The 22,349-nt window shown below is 45.2% G+C and overlaps 1 protein-coding gene across 1 annotated transcript in view; it reads right to left on the reverse strand.

Annotated features, from left to right (window-relative positions):
• Window positions 1-22,349, reverse strand: part of NAMPT (nicotinamide phosphoribosyltransferase) — an 86,392-nt gene that overhangs the window by 10,355 nt on the left and 53,688 nt on the right. The window contains exons 7-8 of the mRNA XM_029615471.1: window positions 13,998-14,223; window positions 11,347-11,466 (exon numbers count right to left, since the gene is read on the reverse strand). Of these exons, the coding sequence (XP_029471331.1) occupies window positions 11,347-11,466; window positions 13,998-14,223 (346 nt within the window). The remainder of the gene's footprint in view (window positions 1-11,346; window positions 11,467-13,997; window positions 14,224-22,349) is intronic.

Raw genomic sequence — 22,349 nt, forward strand, 5'->3', positions numbered from 1 at the left:
CCTGAAAAACTGTGTACAGGATACTCCTATAGATTCATGCAATTCATGGACTTATTTACTTCAGATTATTTCATCTATAAAAAGAAGAGGTAACTAATCAATGTACAAACTGAGACAGAGTAGTGCTTCTCCTGAGCATGTCACCAGAGAACTGTTGCGACTGTACCTCCCAAGGGTACCTGTATTGCTTATTGATATGTAATAAAAAAAAATTGCTCTCTGTTTATACAAATTTTGTGGTATGGTATTCTTGTGTCCGTGGAGAAGCGCCTTAAGCGTGTTTGGTGCGTAACATGTACCTGTAGGAGGTATTTTTCCCCCTACATGAATTACTCTGCACTTGCCATTTAGAAGCCCAGATTTGGATCTATACTTGGCAGAATAAGTACAATTGATACTATATTGATTTTGTTTGCAATGAAAATGTTTAAAACATTTGAAAAATAGAGGAAGCCAGTGACTAAAGTGAATCAGCTGTTGAATTTCAAGTGTCAGCGTTTTGATGCATGAAGGTCTCCTTTTTCCATTTATTACACTTAGTGAAATCTTCAATATTAGGTGGAACTAAGATTTATATGTACATTATGAAACCTGAATGTTCTTTTAAATCCATTGTGCCTGCTGAAAAAAGTAAAAGTGACTCCCAGGACAATTTTCCTTCAGGATTAAAGACAGGCATAGACTTGTCAGGTTGGGATGTGTTTCAAATGACATGCCACTGGGCCTCCGAGACAGGGTAGATAGAGATTAGTTATAGAAAGGTGTGTTTGTACACACACACATATATCCACAATAGAAAGGACTGCAGAATTTTGTTTGTTTAATATACATCTTCTATTCTATTTATATTTTAAAGGACAGCACTTCTAGATATAACATCTTTAGTAAAAATATCTTCTCGCTAGATATAAAATGTAGATATATAGATATCAGATGCCTTCTATAGCATATAGGGAGAGTGTGTACTCACATATGTACACATGCACGTGTATATTGCTAGCAAGGGATCTCCGTTTCACAGTGTAGGTTATTCCTTACACATGGGTGACATTGGATGGAGCCCAGCACAGAAAGCATATGTCTTAAGTTTCTAGAACTTTGACTAAGCCTCGTTGAGTATGTTCAGCATGCATTATATACCATGCATCCATGCAGGGTCCCCTTCAGTCTTATAATATAGAATTCAAGGATAAAATAAAAAAGGAGAAGGAACCCACATAGTGGAAACTCAGCTCTGTAGGGGGTCAGGCAGATTTCATGAGGACAGACATCCTGCTGCCCTCTGAGAATGCCTGTTACAGATAAGCAATTTTGCTTTCTCCAAGGACAAGCAAGATAGTAGTCCTCACACATGGATGACTCCCTAGCTACAGGATGCCCCCCCCCCCCCCAACAATGAAAAAGGACAAACAAAAAAACACCCAAACTAAAATCCAACGGGCACAACTGGTTTTACATAAGAACATGCCATACTGGGTCAGATCAAAGGTCCATCAAGCCCAGCATCCTGTTTCCAACAGTGGCCAATCCAGGCCATAAGAACCTGGCAAGTACCCAAACACTAAGAAGATCCCATGCTACTGTTGCTAGTAATAGCAGTGGCTATTTTCTATGTCAACTTAATTAATAGCAGGTAATGGACTTCTCCTCCAAGAACTTATCCAATCCTTTTTTTTAAACACAGATACACTAACTGCACTAGCCACATCCTCTGGCAACAAATGCCAGAGTTTAATTGTGCGTTGAGTGAAAAAGAACTCTCTCAGATTAGTTTTAAATGTGCCACATGCTAACTTCATGGAGTGCCCCCTAGTATATTATCTGAAAGAGTAAATAACTGATTCACATTAACCCGTTCTAGAACTCTCATGATATTAAACACCTCTATCATATCCCTCCTCAGCCATCTCTTCTCCAAGTTGAAAAGTCCTAACCTAATACGGTGGGGGCATCCTGAATTCAAATGCTGGGCCCTAGGCAGTAACAGAGTTGGGTTCCACACCTCAAACAAGTTCCGAAGAACAGACTGGCCAAACCTGGTGCATTGGCCGTCCCTATCCAAACAATAACGTGAAGTGAATGTGTGGAGATAACTCCATGTTGCAGCTCTACAGATTTCCCCCATGAAACTCACAAGTGGGCCACTGACAGCACAATAGACAGGTTAAGATGAAGTCAGACATCACCTTAGGCAGGAACTTAGGATTGTCTTGTGTATGAACTCTATCATGGAAAAAAACAAACAAACCCAAAAACAAAAACAAAAAAAAACCCAAAAAACTTTAAGGTGGATAAGTCACTGAGGCCTGGAGCTTGCTGACCCTGTGTGCTGAAGTGACCACCAAAAAAAGATATATGACCACCTAGGTCAGGTATTTCAGGTCACAGGAGCACAGCGGCTCAAAGGGAGCGTTCATCAGCTGAGCTAACAGCATGTAGAGGTCTCAAGACACAGCCTTAGGGAAGGCTTAAACTGAAGCAGCCCACGCATGAAATGTACAACTATAGGCTGTACAGAGATGGGCATATCACCATGGTGTAGATGATATGTGCCAACTGCACTCAGATGAACTAAACAGATTGATCTGCAAGCCAGCTTTCAATAGGTGTAGAAAGTAGTCAAGCAGTTTGTTTGTGGAGCATGAGAAACGATCTAATACCTTCTGCACACAACACAGGGAAAACCTCCTCCACAAGACTTCCTAGTGGAATGCTCTCTAGAAGCCATCAGGACCAGAGACATCTTCCAAGAGATCTACAGTTTGTAATATTAACCTCTCAACATCCAGACTGAGTGATGGCCTGGAGGTTGGAATGCCACAACCTGCCTCGATCTTATGTGATGAGAGCTGGGGAAATCCCCAGACTGAGCAGTTTCCGGATGGACAGGAGTGGAAACCAGACTCGTCTTGGCTAATAAGGAGCTAGGAGAATCTTAGTCCCTTTGGCCTCATGAAGCTTCAAGAGAGTCTTTGCTACCAGTGGAGCTGGGGGATATGCATATAGAAAACACTCGCTCCAATACTGAGCTAGGGCATCCGAGGCTAGTTTGTGCATTTCTTGTACAGAGAGCAGAAATAAGGAACCTTCATATTCCAAGGTACTGCGAAGAGATCCACATCCAGGCTGCCCCATAGGTGGAAGATCCAATTCAGCAACCCCTTGGTCCAGAGTCCATTCGTGGGGTCAGAAGGCATGACACTGTCTGCTATCACACTCTCCATTCCGACCAAGTACATAGCCCTGAGCACCATCCCGTAGGACAGGGTCCATGACCACATCTGAACAGCTTCCTGGCACAAGAGATACGATCCTGTATCTCCCTACTTAACCAGGTAGCAATATAATGTGTCATCTGTTTGGATCAAGACAACTTTGTTGGACAGTCTCTCTCTGAAAGCACCTAGTACATACCTGATTGACCGTAGCTCTAGGAAATTGATTTGATAGAGACTTTCCTAGGTAGAACAGGGACCTTGAATGTTAAGCCCATCTACATGAACTCCCCAACCCAGGGTGGACGCATCTGTGGTCAGAACAATTTGGGTAGGAGGACTTTGAAAGGAGATCCCCCATCCAGATTTGGGGGGGGGGGGGGGGGAAGAGGAGGAATTACCCACCCGCAGGACAAAGAGTCCCAGAGAGATGAAGTGACTTCGATGTGATCCTGGAGGTTTTACATGGCTTGGCACCACTGCAATCTCAGGTTCTACTGGGCCTTTTGCATGTATAAATATGTCAAAGGACTGACACAAATCATCATGGCCATATGGCCCAGCATCCTCATGTGCCAAGCAGACACCTGCTGGCTCTGTTGAATCTCTGCCACAATGGCCATCAGATTGATGGCCCTTTGAGGAAAGAAGGCCTTGGCCTGGACTGTATCTACCAAGGCTACAAAAAGTTTAAATTGAGGTGATAGGCTGCGATGGGATGTGGAGTAGTTAATAATGAACCCTAGTGTCTCCAACACCTGGGTGGTCGAGTGCATGGACCTGACAGCCCCTGCCCAAGAGGTGCTCTTGACCAGCTAAATCATCCAGATATGGGAAACATGAACTCCCAGACTGCAAAGGTGCACCACCACCACAGCATGACGTTTCATAAAGACGCATGGGGCTGATGCAAACCCAAAACAGCAGCATGCAATACCAGAAGTGCTGTTTTTCCCACTACAAAATCAGATACTTCCAGTGATTTTTTGAAAGAAGGGTAATCAAGATGCCCAGGGAAACCAACTTGAACTTTTCTTTTTAGATGAATTTGTTCAAGGCCCTTAGGGCTAGGACGGGATGGAGTCATCCTGTTTTCTTTGGCATCAAGAAGTACAAAGAGTAAAATCTCCACCCTCTTTATCCTGGTGGAACGGGTTCAACTGCTCTGACCATTAGAGGAAGTACTATTAACAACTGTCTTGATATGCTACTGGGCCCAAAAATGAACTGGGGGGGGGGGGGGGACGGGGACAATTTGGCAGGGCATCTAATAGGTTCAATTCATACCCATGGCAGGTGGACAGAAGCCACTGGTTTATGAAGAACCACAGCCTGCCCCCAACTGGCAGCTCCATTACTCCGGATATGGGCGACTGGGCTATGCTCCTTACAATCCAATCAAAACCCCATCCCCTAGAGCTGACTTAGGGGCCAGGTGGGGTTTCGGAGCTCTTTGCTGCCTGGGATGGTCACGAGAGTCTGGTGTCGATAGGAGCAAGAGATTGGAGGCTAAGTCCTTCCACCTGAAGAGATACTAAGCCCTAATCTTGCTGACCTCCTACAGGAGGATGAATCTGGAGTGCTGCTGAAGGATCACACTGTGGGGTCCTGGATTTGGGCCACCACACCCTTAACCTTATTACCAAAGATTCTCTTCAGTGCACAGCATGTCAATGAGTTGCTCCTGCACCTCTGGTCAGAGTTCAGAGGCTTGCAGCCATGCAAGTCTGCAGGAGCAGATTCCTGCTTCAAAGTCCCTTGATGCTGTTTTGAAAACATAGTAGGTTGAGCAGACATTGTGTTTTTCACACTCCAGGCCCTTATGCATCAGCGACAGGAGCATGTCTTGCTACAGCTGAGGCAACTGCTCGGTAACATCCCACACCTGCTTCCAGAAGTCCCGTGTATACTAGTAGGCAGAAATACAGGCAATGAGCATAGTTCCTGGAACAAACTCCTCCCAAGACCACCAAATATGAATCATAGCCAAGAAATATGCAGTCATATACTAACAGGCCCCAAAAGACATGGTCAGTGGGGAAAAAAAAAAAGAAACCTTGCCTTGATGAGAATTTTACACTGAAGGATAAGTTATCTAGATCTGCCTGTTTAAATAAAAAAAAGAAGAGACACAGAAAGCAACAACTTAAGCTCATTAGTCTGAGTCGGGCGGCCCAACCAAGGCCAGAGGTCAGAAAGATTCCCACCATTGGAAGGGGGGGGGGGGGGGCAGTCAGAGAGAAAAACTCTAGCATAACAGCTTGGCATACAGATGTGGCAGTTCTCCCTCCGCAAAGAAATGGGGAGGGGGGAAAAAAAAAAAAAAGATAGGACCCTTCCGGAAGACGTGGGGAGGGGAGAAGAGACCTGCAATGCGGCAAAGACCCTCCACCCACCAAATGGATTATGCATGAGCTTATGCATATTTATCAGCTGGACAGTATAAGATGGGAGGGGGCAAATTTGAGAAAGGAAGCGAAGGGGAAGCGGAAAGTGACCCTGAAAGGAAGAGCACCCTGACGAGAGATGGCAATGAGCAGTCTGAGGCGACAGGGAGCAGAGAGCAGCCAGACAGCTCTGCCAGCATGGGAAGCAACCCAGAAACAAGCCCCCAGACAGCTGGTGGCTCTCCTCGCCTGTCTACGTTCTCCAGCCAGAGTCTGCTTCAGAGGTAAGCAGGGGAGATTGCCTGAAGTTGGGACCAGGGATAAGTAAGTTAGCCACAAGTATTAATTTACTAGCAACTGTACCTGTTCTACACCCAGGCGGGGAGCCTATTTATTGGCACTTATGCTCTTGTATGGAAGCCTTAGCTGATAAGGAAAAATGAAATTGTTTTCATCCAGGGCAAGGGACGTGGAAGCACATTTGCTAAAGCCAGGGCTGGCAAAGTTTATTTACCAAGCTGTCTCCCGCACTCCCCCACACCCCCTCTCCTCTGACACACACACATTCTCTCTCAGCAGCATCCCCCTCCCCTCATATAGGCTCCCTCTCTCTGAAACTCACACTCAAGCATTCCCCCACCCATCCTCTCTTACCTCCCATGCTCTCTCTCACACCCTCCCCACCCCTCTCTTACCCAACCATGCTTTCTGTCACACCCTCTCACACACACACTCTCCGGCATTCCCCCCCCCCCCCCCCATACTCTCTCTCACCCTCCCCGACACACATTCTCTCTCACTGGCATGCTGCGGGACCCACGCCGTTCGCGGTGAAGACGAAGGCCCGGCGTGCCGTTTGCAGCACACGGGGGGCCTTCCATTTTCGCCTTGAGCAGAAATTAGCAGCGAACGGAACATGTCCCGCGGCACATGCTCCATTTACGGCGAAGATGAAAGCCTGGACGCGCCAATCGCGGCAGACGGGGCCTTCCCTTTTCGAATGGCGCGTGTGCTGCAGGACACGCTCTGTTCGCAGCATGCCAAGGTTTCTTCTGCTATTTTCTGCATGTCCCGCGATGGCTGCTTTCTTTCCGGTAAGGGAGGAAATCTGCGAGAAGGAGGAATTCTGCGCAAATTCTGCATTCCGCAGTAGCGCTGAATTCCCCCAGGAGTGCCTCTCGTAGCTGGTGTTGTGATATGGCTGCCGTACGGCGTGTTTGAGCCTCCAAGGAGCCGCCTGTGCCATCTATCGGTGGGCTGGGGAACATGAGCGAGCACTGAGGGACACACTACCAAGCCAGATATATTATGGATTAAGCAGGCTAAGGTTTTTGGCATATGTGAACTCACCCATAATACAGAACTTTTAGGATAGACTGGTGCTTAGTAGCTAGGATGTTAGAGACATCTTCTAAATCAGTGCTTCTCAACCGGTGTCGCGACACACCAGTGTGTCGCCAAGCACCGGCAGGTGTGTCGCATGCTCCCGGGCTCACAGCACGTTCAAGCCCAATGGGAATGGCAGCATTGTTAGAGGAAGCTGTGGCACCCGCGGCTGCCCCGGAACAGGAAGTGATACATAGTGCAGTGCGCGGGAAGTAGAAAGTGCCACATGGAAAAGTAGCGGCGGCATTGGCCCCGAGCAGTCGACCCAGCCGGCAAAGGAGACAGCAGTATAAGCCTCCCGCAGCTGATGGGATTCTTCTTTCTTGGCCTGCAGGGCTGGAAGAGGCTGCTGCAGCTACCGTTTGTGCTTGGGGGGGGGGGGGGGGGGGGGGGCGGGAGGAAAAGAGAGCTGGGTATGTGAGAAAGCATGGGAGTAAGAAGCCTGGTGTTATGGGGGTGTGTGTATGTGAAAGAAAGTGATTAAGGGAATGAGAAGCCTGTGCATGTGGAGAGTGAGCATGGGAGTGAAAAACCTGGGTGTATGTGACAGTATGGGAGTGAGAAGCCCGTATAAGTAAGATAGAACATGGGAGTGGGAAGCCTGTGTGTGTGTATGGCATGAGAGAAACTGTTCAGGAAGGTGACTGGTGTGTGTGTCAAAAACTGGTTGGGAGATGACTGGTGTGTGAGAGACAGAAATTGGTCATGGGGGGTGTTACTGGTATGGTGTGTGTGAGAGACTGGTCATGGGCCCTAAGGAAGAGGACCATGAGTATAGAGCTTAGCCACTACTGCTGCTTCTGGTATGTGCTACGGCCTGCATGGAAGAGGACAGGAGTAGGTGAGCTGCTGGAGGGGGTAAGTAAAGGTGGCTTTTTAAGTTCTCTTTCTTGATTGACTGCCATTTTAATTATTTAATATTATGTGATGTGTCTGCTTTTTTGAAATATTTTATTGGTGTTTGGAGAATTTTTAATAGTTTTATGAGTTTTTAATTTTTGGATGTTATTCTGTTCATAGCTGTTTTGAAACATTTATTCTGCTTATTAGTATAGTTATATAATTATTTCTGTGTGGGGATCTATAGTTGCTTGCTAGTTCTGTTTTCCTAATAGAGATGTATTGGTTTTTAGGGCCTGATTTAATATTTGTAGTGTTGCCTTTTCATAGATAGGATTATTACTGGTTGAGTGCATTCCATAATACAGGTGTTAACTGTGTGCGGATTAGTTTATGTACATAACTGCAGATCCTGGGAGTATGTTAGGTCGGTTCTGTGTGCGTTACTGAGGTGAGATATTTTACTAGTATGTAAGTGTTTATATCAGTCTTATTTGTTGTGTTTTCTCAAGAGGACATGCATTGGTGGTAAACTGCTGTCTTTTCATAAGTAGGGCTATTGAGCCTGGTAGTAGAAGGAGTTTGAGTTCCTTTTACTGAGATGACACCAGAACATCTTTTTTGTAGGGTGAGTTGTATTCTATGGGGAATGTCGTAGTTCAGCTTTACATCCATTATTGTGGGTCGGGGGGGGGGGGGGGGGGGGGGGGGGGGGTTTCCCGTGGATGCAAACTGTACTTTTACATCTAGCCCCGTGACGATCATGGGTTCAGTGTGTCATGCATGTGAAAACCATCTGTCAGGTGTGTCCTGACAGAAAAAAGGTTGAAAACCACTATTCTAAATGCTAAATCCTGACAAATAAGATAAATCCAAGTCTGAGGAGAACATTGTCTTTTTCCTGAGCTTAGGATCATGATGTAAAGTGGGAGGGCAACTGAAAGTGTCCTGTAGCAGACAAGTCCCTGCACTCCTAAACTAGCTTACATATCTAATCGCTCTATTATCCTTCCCCAGGGGCACCGAAGAATGGGGCTGAGAACACTTCGCCTTCTTGAAAGTGGATTCGACCACCCCCCATTGGTGGGGCAGCTGACGCTTGTCAAATCAGAGAGCCTTCTGGACAAGAAACTGTGTCCTCCTTGTTCACAGGAAGCACTGTGAGGGTGTGTTCCCACATATGCAATAGTAACTCCACAAGGATCTCGTGTACTGGGACTGCCACAATCTCCTTTGATATTCTCCAGTTTGTGGAGCTTTCCAAGATTTTGAGCCTGGTAGCCCTCTTCAGTCATTAACTGAAAGGGGATGGCTTCCACCATCAACCTGACAAACCTCTAAAGGAGAGGTCTTCTGGCAGGGACCTAGTTTGTTCCTCTGGAGGAGAGGGAACAGAGGAGAGACCATCACAAGCATTGTCTGAGACTCCTGATGAATCAATCCCCCAGGGGTCGTAGGCACCATCATCTCTTCTGTTAAGAGCTAGAGATGGGGCACTCAGCCTTTGCCCAGCAGTGCAGTCACCAATGGAACTGGACATGGGGCCATAGGCCCTGGTGCCTTTGCTGGTCTGGGGGGAGCTTCCTCCGAGGAACTGGCAACAACCGGAACGGCAGATGGTGTCTGCGGTGGTGCCCTGCAGGACATTAATGTCGTCCCAGAAACCAAACACCAGCTGGGTCGGTACCTGCCAATGAGTGCGTGCAGGTATTCCAGCAGCAGCTCAGGCACTGCCGGCACAGTCTCTCGTGACGCCGATGCCGTACATTGCTTTAGATAGCCAGCTGCACAAACCTCTCCGGTTCCTCCTTTAACATTGCTGATGCCAATAAAGGCTGGAGTGGAATAGGTGGGACCAGATCCTCTTTGGAACAGGAGGAGGATGATCAGTGGCTAGTATCGGGACTAATGGAGTCTGTGGTGCACCCTCAGCATCAATGAAGGACTGGCTCTTCTCACCGTGGGGTTGCTTTGGGTGCATTACAGTAGAAGCTGGTGCATCTCTGTGTCTGGCACTCTGTATTTAAGGGGGACAGATGCTGATGCTTCTTCAGCTTCCCTCGATGCTCGACATTGTCATTGTCCTTGTCTCCAGGGAAGGACTATGGCCCAGAGAAGCCAGACGATGGCTGGTCTCCATTGTCTCTTCCAGCCGTCTGTGCCGATGGAACTGCCAGCCCTGGCTCTGTGTTGCTCAGAGGTCCTGCGATGCCAATGGTCCACTCTTCGCCAGCCTGAAGAGGCACTCCATCTTATCAAGCTGGATTTTACATCCCTTCATGGTCATCTTGATGCACTTGCCGCAACCCCAGATGCCATGCCACATCTATTATGGAGGTCAGTGATAGACATGGTCCTCATGAACTGGGGGTAAAAATCGCTTAAATCCCAAGATGGACATGTCTGCATCAAATAAGAGGGACGCAACACCGAAACAGATTTATTTATTTATTTTTATATACCAACATTCAATCTGAGATATCACATCGGTTCACATTCAGGTACTGTAGATATTTCCCTATCCGCAGAGGGCTTACAATCTAAGTTTGTATCAGAGGCAATGGAGGGTAAAGTGACTAGCCCAAGGTCACAAGGAGCGACAGCGGGACTCGAACCCTGGTCTCCTGGTTCGTAACCCACTGCTCTAACTACTAGGCTATTCCTCCTCCCTAGATGGTGTCGGTTGTCAACAGCCACCGAGCACACCTTATCGAAGCAAAAATAAACTTACCAATAACTTACAAAAATCCTAATGCTGAGCATGCTCAGAGGCTGTCAAAGTTCTAGAAACTTTGACATTTATTTATTATTTATTTATTTAGAGGTTTTTATATACCGCAGTACGTAAAAAGATACATCACCGCGGTTTACAATTAGCAAAAATTAGCAACAGGCTTTACAGATAACAGGTATATACGATAACCGGCAGTACAGATAGTAAACCATAAAATAATATAATGTTTTACATACAAATAAAATGATTTTCGGAAGAAACTAAAATCATTTATGAACTAATACAACAACTTTAGAGCATAATATTCAATAAGTTTTCCGTGCCGGGCTCCATCTGATATCACCTGTGTGTGAGGACTACTATCCTGCTTGTCCTGTGTGATTACAGGGCAACTAGAAAGTCCACAAAAACAACAAAAAAAACCAAACAAACCCATCACTGATTTTTCATCATGTTTTCCAATCAATGCAGTCATCTCCTATGGCTTCAGCTCTGCATTCATAATTCTAGTGGGCAGCTGCACGGCACACTTTTGCCCCATAGCGCCACGGGAAAAGGTGTAGTTATTTCCCGCGGTGCTGCCGGCAATAATGTGGAAAACATTATTGCCCGCAGTGCTGCCTGGAGATCACGCCGTGCAAACCCTTCCCCTTATTTTAATACCACCACCCGAGATACCAGCACATTGCACAATAAAGAATGACCCTGTTTATTAGGTACGAATATCACCCACAATTTAATATGGCACTGCTGGAGGAATCAATCACTCTCAGGTAACTCCTACCTCTTGAAGTGTATTGATATCAACACCATCTCCCTGAATAACACGGATATATGGCGGCAGCACTTTGTAGCCTTTTGCGTTTTCTGTTGTAGGAAACTTCTTTCCTAAAATCTCTAATACCTGTAAAATACACAAGGCAAGAAAGTATTTATACCTGGTCTCCAGCCTCTTCTAGAAATAGTCCAGCAGCAGGGGATGAACTTTCAGGCATCTGGGCGACTTGGCACCCAAACTTTTCCAGTCCCAACAGTATTTTTAAGCAAGAAACAAATGCATCAAGTATCTCAGTTGCAAAATCTTTCCTGTTTTGAATTTTTCATATTAAAATGGACCACATCCATATTAATAACCAAGGAGAATCAAGGAATAACAAAGTGGCTCAACAATATGCACTGCATTCAGACTGCCTCATTAACAAACATTTACTACTCACAAACAGGCCGATAAAGTACAGTACGCTCTGGCAGAGAGCACTGTTAACTTGCGGTTGGACGCGCGTTTCACGCGCTAGCTTTACCCCTTATTCAGTAAGGGTTAATAGCGTGTCGAAAACTCGCGTCCAACCCCCCCCAAACTAACAGTGCCCGCAATATGCAAATGCATGTTGATGGCCCTATTAGTTATCTCCGTGCATTTCAGAAAGTAAAGTGTGCAGCCAATCCGCACATTTTACTTTCAGAAATTAGCGCCTACCCAAAAGGTAGGTGTTAATTTCTCTTGGCACCAGGAAAGTGTACAGAAAAAGCAGTAAAACCTGCTTTTATGTACACCCTCAGACTTAATATCATGGCGATATTAAGTCTGAGGTCCCAAAGGTTAAAAATCAAAATTAAAAAATCAGCCCGCGGGTTGAAAACCAGACGCTCAATTTTGCCGGCGTCCGGTTTCCGAACCAGTGGCTGTCAGCTGGTTTGAGAACAGACGCCGGCAAAATTGAGTGTCAGCTCGCTGACAGCCACCACTCCTGTCAAAAGAGGTGCTAGGGACGCGCTAGTGTCCCTAGCGCCTCTTTTTACCGCAGGCCCTAATTTGAATATTTTTATTTACTGTATTGCGCGCACAGGCCAGTGTCCTGTGCGCGCGCCGGGAGAGCGGGCGCTCTAACGCTCTCTTGCATTTCTTTCTGTTTCGGCCTGAAAGTAATCATGAACTCGTTAACAAGGTGAAAATGTATGGCTTTTTATTGAACTAGCAATTTAAGAGCAGGGTCCCCACAGTCTCAATTCCTGGGCTGGGGGAGGGGGGAAGGTCACAAAATCCAGCCCTTCCCACGGAATTGGCCAGTTCCCATGAGAGATGGGGCCGAACTAGATCAGAGAAATTAAATAAAAAGTAATTTTAAAAAAAGCCGTGGCCATGATAAACTCCCTCCTCCGCTGGCTGATTTCGCCATCCCCTCTGCAGATCAGGCAGCAAGAATAGGGGGACTAGCAGAGCGGCAGCAGTCAGGTCACATCTTCCTCTGCTGCCTGGGTCAGACTATAGATTCTAACAGCAAGGAAACATAAGCCCCCTCAGTTCAAAGCAGCAGAGGAAGGAGGATATCGCACCCAGGCTGCTGCTTCCAGCTGCCCGATCTAAAAAGGGTTGGGAGAGAATCTAGAAGGAAGATGGCAGACTGTCTTTTTGGCCAACCAGCCCTCCACCTAACCTCCCAGCTTTTTTTTTTTTTTTTTTATTGAAGGCCTGCAGGCAGCAATTAAAAGCTCACCTGCAGAAAAAACAAAACAAAAAAAACCCCCACACACATGGGTGTTTTTGGGGGGTTTTTTTGTTTTAAGGATGGGAGATGTCATAAGGAGGGGAAAAAGAGCAAGGGGATGTGGGGAGAGGAGTGAGAGCCTGAGTGAGGAGTGTGAGGGGGATTAGTCTGAGAGGCTCGGAGGCACTGAGTGCCAATGAGTGCGAGAGGAAATGGAAGGGGCTATGCTCTATGATGAGACTGGAGGGGTGTGTTTGGAAAAGCATGACAGAGGTCTGGAAGGGGTATGGAAATCTGTATGGGGGAGTGGTGTGAGTAGCTCATTCCTACTAGATCCTTCTCCCCCCCCCCCCTCCCTGAATCCCTCTTCATTCCCTTTTCCTCTCCTCCCTCTGGATCTCTATCCTCTTCCATCCCTTATCCATTCTCAGATCTCTTCCAGCACCAAAACACTAACATCCCTTTTTCTAAAAAAGAACCCCCCCCCCCATACTGATAATCAAATGCATATAAAGTTATGCAAGTTTGCCACAACTATCAGAGTTTTCAAAAATCTGCCATGTATTCATTCTGAATTTATTGGGAGGGGGGGCAGAAGACAGTTTGCTGCAAAGGCTGGGACTATACTGGGGGAATTAAAGCATAAGAAACCCCAGGTCCTGCACCTAACAGTAGCCGATTCTAATTAGAGTTGGAAACCAATGAGCTATACACTTGCAGCTAGAGAAGTTCTGTCCTTAAAACCTGACTAAAATGTTTCCCCCTTGAGTAAAGTGTCCATGAGGAATATATGCACTGGTCATGAGTGTTCAAATTACCTTTAAAATTGTTTATGACCAAGTAAAAATAGCCCACTTTTAAGTGCAACCGTCACCTTGGATGAAATGTAGTTGCTACATAAAAATCACAATACAAACTTAACATTTTTGAATATAAATGTATGGTTTACCTTCAATACAGTATCAAGAGGATTTCCAGAATCGGGACGTACTATAAGTGGTGCCTCTGGGCTTCTGGACTCAATTATATTTCTTAAGTCTTCACCCCAAATTTTTTCACAGGCATTATAAATGTCATAACTATCACTGACCACAGACACGGGTACAGAGGAAAACTGGGTCACAATGTGTTCAAAAGCATCTCTTTCATGGTCTTTGCCCCAGGCTGTAATGGTACTATAAAAAGAATAAGATATGCATACATGAAGGTTAATAAACAAACTGGGAATCAGTAGATGTCACTGTATTTTTTATTTTAAGGGGTTATGATGTCTGCATCAAAATATACTATGCAAAGTTTATTTTTGTGGGTAGGGGGGTAAGGAAGGAAGAAAGGGATGGACAGATATTAAAGATCCAAATGTGCTAAACATTCTTAGCCCCCCTCCGAATAAACTGATACATCTGTTCCAAATGATATGACTGATGCATGCTAAAAAAAAAGTCATGAGTTCCATTAAGTGCCATTTTGACTTGGTCAGACATCTGTGCAACAAAATATGGAACCAAAGGGATAGAATAAGTTGGATTTTTTTTTAAATTAGAGCTGCATTTTCACACTTTTCCAGATCTTATTGGGTTTAAACTAACCTTCAAATTCTCCTTCAACTGTTAATTTAATCCTATAAATACACATACACATGGATATTAACATATGGGGGGATAGGTGCCAATGAGATGGATACTAGATTAGAATTTTCACGATTGAAAGTTGGCAACCCTAACACTTGGAGGTGCAGAGCTGTCAACGTACTTCCACATTCACACATGAATGTTATTGCCACCCACCATTAACACAGTAAATGACAGCAGATTGAGACCAAATTATTCAATAATATTCAATAAATCCTCATATGACAGTGATCATTAACCCCCAACCTATACAGAATGGAACCCCTATAGAAATCCTGCACCTCTAGTTCTGCAAATATTCTGTATCCATGGAAACACCCCAAAAGTGTGCAGAACAAGAGGAAGATGTTTGCCCTTAATATTCTTTCACATGGTGAATAGTCAAATTTAGGCATCATTTCAGCAGCAATTATGCAAACTCCATTCTGTATCACAGGCACTCTTTGAAGCAACATAAAAAAACTCTACAAAAAGCAAACTCTGCTCCTATGATGCAAACCTGCCATCCCCAAACAGCACTAACACCCGGAACAAAAAACAGCAATAACCCTATGTATGAAAGCGTGGCACTGCAAATACTGCAGTGAGCCCTAGAGCACCAATATATCTCCTACTAAGAAAATGGTCTACTTTTTTTTTTTTTTAATATTAATCCTTACACAAAAACTACATACTGGCAGTATACCTCGCCTTAATCACACATGCAGAACTGACAGACCCTCAAATACAGAATAAGTGACCAGAAATGTGAAATACTTAGATAAAATCTGAAATTGAAATCCTGAGTAGCCAGACTCCATATGCAGTGTAACACTGGAGAACTTGAAACAAATGCATTTCTTTCTCTGCTAAGCAAAATGAAAGGATACAATATTTCAAAAAACAGACATATTCCAATCAAACTATAAATTTAAAATATGCCTTTATCCACCTTTGTCGTCTAGAGATCTTATTTTTCAAATTGTGTTGATTCCCAGACTTTTCTGCTTCTCCTATCTTGTCCAAGGTTTTGTATTTCTTCTCTCGTCTATCTTTCACTTCCTCCTCATCCTCTACATTTGTCTCTGAAATTGCTCTCTCATGTTCCATTTCCTTTCATCTGCCTCTACTCACTCAAAGCTAGATTTCACCCCTTTCTCCTCAGGTTTTTAATTCCTCAATCTTTTCGATTCTGTCTCCTTCTCACCAGCTATCCCATTCCCCCATCACCTTCTGTAGGAGCAAGGCCACTTCCCAGTCCATCTCCCTGCTTTCTCATTCTGTTCTAATCTTCTATTCCCCCACTCCTACTTTATTTCCAATCCTCAACCATTTCCTCTGTCTCTAATGCTCTCATTAGTACTCTAGCCTCCTCTGGCTTCTGCCCCTTTGTCTTTTACCACCTCCTCGACCTTGCTCTATCCCGTCCCATATCCAGCGTATGCACTCTCCCTCCCATGTATACTCCCCCTCTATACACACATATACAAAAATGTGTGCTCTCTCCCCCCTCCACCAATACATACATGCTTTCTCCCCCCCCCCCCCACATACATGCACTACCTTTCTCCAGAGCATGCAAGCAGAGCAGCTGCAGCTTCCTCCATTGGCCCACATGGTACTGAGACACCTTTTCTCCATTTGTGCAACTGACACTGCTGCTCTTTGGCCGCACATGCTCATCACTTCTGATGTTCTGCCTCCTCTTTAAGCAGGAGGGCCCAGCCATCACTGCTCTGGCTTCTCTTCGGCCCCCACTTCTCCCACACTCTAGCTCCTCTTATGGGCTGAATGCAAAGGTCAGCTGATTGAACCATGCATGCTACAGAGCCCTGCACAGATCAGACAGATGTTTGAACTGTTCTCTATAGAGATTGTGTGGCTGGGGAAACATTTAGATGCAATACCGTGGTGCTCGGCTAGAGCTGCAGGGCTCCACTGAAAGATAAGATGGACAGCGCGGTAGAGGGTACTGTAGATGGACTTGAAGAGCTAAAATCTGGACATTTTGGTCCTCCTGACTTCAACAGTCCCTCTATCAGGAGAAAATCCGGACAGTTGGCAACCCTAATATTAAAAAGTGTTTAGTCATTTTATACTCAAATTCTAAAAGATTTTGCTTTTAAGATATTGTTTTAATATGTAAAATGTTGGGTGTCTGTTTTAATACATTGTCTATAAATATAGAAACATAAAAATGACAGCAGAAAAGGACCAAATGATCCACCCAGTCTGTCCAGCAAGCTTATCCCAGTATCTGCTGCACTGTGCAGGTTACAATCAATCATGCTTATCAGTTTCCCATACCATGATGCTGTTTGAATCCAGTTTCCCTTAACCCTTGCTGTGGAAGCCAAGAGCAATAATGGAGCTGCATCAAAAGATATCAGGCTTAGTGATTAGGGGTAGTAAAAGCTGCATCAGCAAGTTATCCTATGTTGTTCCCTAAATCGTAAAAGTCGGAGCCCTCATTTGTTGCTGTCTGAAACCAATTCCCCTTATATCCCACTGCCATTGAAGACGACAGCAATGATGGAGTTGCACTGAATCTTGATACTGTTATTTAAGCACAGTAACTGCCACACCAGCAAGTTACCCCCATGCACTCTTTTCTTTAATTCCATCCTCTAGCCTTTAGGGATCCACAGTATTTATCCTATGCACCTTTGAATTCCTTCACTGTTTTCATCTTCACCACCTTTTCCAGAAGGACATTTCAAGAATTCAACAATCTCTTCGTGAAGAAATATTTCCTGACACTGGTTCTGAGTTGCCCTCCCTGGAGTTTCATTTCATGACCTCTAGTTCTAATGATTTATTTCCAAGGTTTGACAATTGTGCATCATTAAAACCTTTCAGGTATCTGAAAGTCTGTATCATATCTCCCCTGCACCTCCTCTCTTCCAGGGTGTACATATTCATATCCTTCGGCTTCTCCTTGTAAGCCTTCCAATCCTCACCATTTTGGTTGCTCTTCTTTGGACCTGTCTTTATCCTTTTTGAGATACGGGCATCAGTACTGAACGCAGTACTCTAGCTGAGGCCTCACCAAGGACCTGTACAAGGGCATCACCACCTCATTTCTTACTGGTTATTCTTCTCTGTGCAGCCCAGCATTCTTCTGGCTTTAGCAATCAGCACCTTCAGATCAGACACTATCACACTAAGGTCCCTCTCCCAGTCTGTGTGCATTAGTCTTTCACTGCCTATCATATACAGCTGTTTTGTCTTGCCGCACCCCAGATGCATGACCCTGCACTTCTTGGCATTGAATTCCAGCTGCCAAAATCTTCAACTCCTCTTCAAGCTTTCTTAAATCACTTTCCATTCTCTCTACTCCTTCAAGCGTGTCAACTCTGTTGCAAATCTTAGTATAAGAACATAAGAAATTGCCATAATGGGTCAGACCAAGGGTCCATCAAGCCCAGCATCCCGTTTCCAACCCAGCTACACTAAGTGCACAAACCACATCCTCTGGCAACAAATTCCAGAGCTTAATTGTGCATGGAGTGAAAAAGTGCAGAGGTGGTGGCCTGGATTGCAAACTGGTTGATGGACAGAAGAAATTGTGTGATGGTAAATGAAAATTACTCTGAAGAGAGAGTGGTTTTAAGCGGAGTGCCGCAAGGATCGTGTTGGGATCGGTCCTGTTCAATATCTTTGTGAACGACATTGCAGACGGGATAAAAGGTAAGGTTTGTCTTTTTGCGGATGACACTAAAAATCTGCAGAGTGGACACGCTGGAAGGAGTGGAGAGAATGAGAAGGGATTTAAAGGAAGATGGAAGAGTGGTCGAAGATATGGCAGCTGAGATTCAATGCCAAGAAGTGCAGAGTCATGCATATGGGGGTGTGGAAATCTAAAAGAACTGTATTTGATTGGGGGGGGGGGGGGGGGGGGAGGGCTGATGTGCACGGAGCAGGAGAGAGACCTTGGGGTGATTGTGTCTAACGATCTGAAGTCAGCGAAACAAATAGACAAGGTGATAGCTAAAGCCAGAAGAAAGCTGGGCTGCATAGACAGAGGAATATAGAGTAAGAAAAGGGAAGTGATTATCCCCTTGTACAGGTCCTTGGTGAGGCTTAACCTGGAGTACTGTGCTCAGTTCTGGAGACTGTATCTCCAAGTGGACAGAGACAGGATGGAGGTGGTCCAGAGAAGGGAGACCAAAAAGGTGAAGGGTCTTCATTGAATGACTTATGAGGAGAGATTGAAGAATCTAAATATGTACACCCTGGAGGAAATGAGGAGCAGAGGTGATATGATACAGACTTTCAGATACTTGAAAGGTTTTAAATGATCTAAAGACAATGTCAAACCTCTTCAGTTGGAAAAAAAAACCAAAAAAACCAGCAGAACCAGGGGGTCACGATTTGAAACTCCAGGGAGGAAGACTCTGAACCAATGTCAGGAAGTATTTCTTCACGGAGAGGGTGGTGGATGCCTGGAACGCCCTTCCGGAGGAAGTGATGAAGACCAAAACTGAAGTATTTCAAAGGGGCGTGGGATAAATACTGTGGATCCATAAAGTCTAGAGCAGCGCTTCTCAACTGGTGTGTCGTCAAGCACAGACAGGTGTGTCGCATGCTCCCGGTCTCTCCCGCTGCCGCCGGGCTATCAGCACGTTCAAGCCCAGTGGGAATGGCAGCGGTGCTAGAAGAAGCTGTGGCACCCGCAGCTGGCCTTTTCTTCTTCCCGCGCCTATCTCCCCCCCCCCCCCCCCCCGTGACCCAGAACAGGAAGTGATAGAGTGCAGTGTGCGGGAAGGAGAAAGAGCCGTGCCGCGTGAAAAAGTATCAGCAATATCTGCCCCTGAGCAATTGAAGCAGCTGGTAATCGGGAAAGGAGACAGCAGCATGAGCCTCCCGCGGCCGTTGGGATTCTTCTTTCTTGGCCTGCGGGGGCTGGAGGAGGCAGCTGCTGCATCTACCATTTGTGCTCGGTGGGGGGAGAAAGAGAGAGAAGCAGCCAGCCTGTGTGTAAGTGAGAGAATGTATTTGATTGAGAGCATGTGTGTGAGAGAAACTGATCAGAGAGCTGATGTTTGTATATGTGAGACACAATTAAAGTGACTGCTCAGGGAGATGACTGATGTATATGAGAGAAAGAGAAAGAGACCTGTGCACGTGGAGAGCGAGCATGGGAGTGGGAAGCCTGGGTGTGTGTATGCATGAGAGAGATCAGGTGACTGGGTGTGTGTGTGTGTGAGAGAAAGAAAGTAATTATGGGAATGAGAAGCCTGTGCATATGGAGAGAACAAGCATGGGAGTGAGAGACTGGTGAGTGTGTGTGTGAGAGAGACAGAAAAAGTGATTATGAGAGTGAGAAGCCCGTATATATAAGTAGAATACGGGAGTGGGAAGCCTGTGTGTGTATGTATGGCATGCAAGAAACTGTTCAGGAAGGTGACTGGTGTGTGTGTGTGTGTCAAAGACAGGGAGATGATTGGTGTGTGAGAGACAGAAACTGGTCATGGGGGCATGACTGGTATGGTGTGTGTGAGAGACATGGGCCCTAAGGAAGAGGGCACATAATTTCTATGTGCTATTTGATTTTTTAGAACTATATCTGATTTTTTTTTAGCCATGATTCGGTTATTGCAATGAAGTTTGGTTTATTGTCATATAGCAGGTCTTGCTACATTGTTCTTTTGGATTTAGCCCTAAGGAAGAGGACCATGAATATAGATCTTAGCCACTATTGCTTCTGGTGTGTGCTGCAGCCTGCATGGAAGAGGAGTAGGAGAGCTGCTGGAGGGAGTAAGTAAAGGTGGCTTTTTAAGTTTATTTTTCTTGCTCGACTGCCATTTTAATTATTTAATATTATGTGATGTGTCTGCTTTTTTGAAATATTTTATTGGTGTTTGGAGAAGTTTTAATAGTTTTATGAGTTTTTAATTGTTGGATGTTATTCTGTTCATAGCTGTTTTGAAACATTATTCTGCTTATTAGTATAGTTTTACAATTATTTCTGTGTGGGGATCTATAGCTGCTTGCTAGTTCTGTTTTCCTAATAAGAGAAGTATTGGTTTTTAGGGCCTGATTTATTATTTGTAGTGTTGCCTTTTCATATCTATGTGAGGATTAGTTTGTGCGCATTACTACAGATCTTGGGAGTTTGTTAGGTTGGTTCTGGGTCTGTTACCGAGATGAGATATTTTACTAGCATGTAAGCGTCTGAATCAGTCTTATTTGTTGTGTTTTCTCAAGAGGACATGCATTGGTAGTAAACTGCTGTCTTTTTATAAGTAGGGCTATTGAGCCTGGAAGTAGGAGTTTGAGTTGCTGTTACTGAGATGACACCAGAACATCTTTTTTTGTAGGGTGATGTGTATGGGGAATGTCATAATTCTTCTTTACATCCATTATTGTGGGTCAGGGGGTTCCCGTAGATGCAAACTGTACTTTTACATCTAGCCCCATGATGGTCACATGTTCAGTGTGTCACCCATGTGAGAACCATCTGTCAGGTGTGTCCCAGCCAAAAAAAGAATGAGAACCACTGGTCTAGCGGATGTGAATGAAGAGAAGAGGCATGGGGGTGGCTTGCAGGAATGACAGCTACTACCTGGAGATAAATACCCTTATTCAATAAACAAACTCACTGTTGATGCAACTCCAACATTGCTCTATGCTTCGATGGCAGGAGGAAATGTGGAAAAAAGGATTTGCATTCACAAAGAAGCGGGGGAGTAGCTTGCTTGTTGCAGCAGTTATTACCCCAAACCAAATGGATCTGATGCTTCACTTTCAATGCATGTCCATCATAGCTCTCTGCTTCAATGGAGGCGGGGGGGGGGGGAAGGAGAAGAGGATTTATATTCAGACAACGGCCAAGTTGTAGACAAGTGATTATGGGTGTAGCTTGCTTTTTGCGGCGGTTGCTACCCCGAATCAATTGAGCCTGATACTTCACTTGGAATGCATGTCCAGCAGAGCTCCCTGCTTCAACAGCAGGGGGGAATGGGGAGAGGAGGATTTATATGCAGCCAACCAATGGGGACTGAGTGGCACAGGCTGGGTGGACAGGTAGCCGTGGGAGTGGCTTGCTTGTTGCGGCAGTTACTACCTTTAACCAATTAAGCTAGATACTTCACTTGGATGCAGCTCCAGCACTGGTCTCTGCATCAATGGCGGGGATGGAGGGTTACTGGAGCCAGAAAGTTAATAATAAAGGCCAAGAGTAACAGATAAGTATGAGGGAAAAAAAAAAAAGTGTGGGGGCTTGTTGGGCAGACTGGATGGGCCATTTGGTCTTCTTCTGCCTTCATTTCTATGTTTCTATCATTTTTAAAATGTGCTACTTGCTAACTTCATGGAGTGCCCCCTAGTCCTATTACCCGTAAGAGTAAATAACCAATACACATTTACCCGATCTAGACCTCTCATGATTTTAGATACCTCTATCATATTCCCCCTCCCTCAGCCATCTCTTCTCCAAGCTGAACAGCCCTAACCTCTTTAGCCTTTCCTCATAGGGGAGCTGTTCCATCCCCTTTATCATTTTGGTTGCCCTTCTCTGTACCTTCTCCAGCGCAACTATATCTTTTGAGATGAGACGTCCAGAATTGTACACACCACGGAGCAACAGAGGTATTATGTTTTCCCATTTTATTCACCATTCCCTTCCTAATAACTCCTAACGTTGCTTGATTTGACTGCTACAGCACACTGAGCTGACAATTTCAATG

Source organism: Rhinatrema bivittatum, chromosome 9 (assembly GCF_901001135.1).
Source record: "Rhinatrema bivittatum chromosome 9, aRhiBiv1.1, whole genome shotgun sequence".
In the NCBI taxonomy this organism is placed as follows: domain Eukaryota; kingdom Metazoa; phylum Chordata; class Amphibia; order Gymnophiona; family Rhinatrematidae; genus Rhinatrema; species Rhinatrema bivittatum.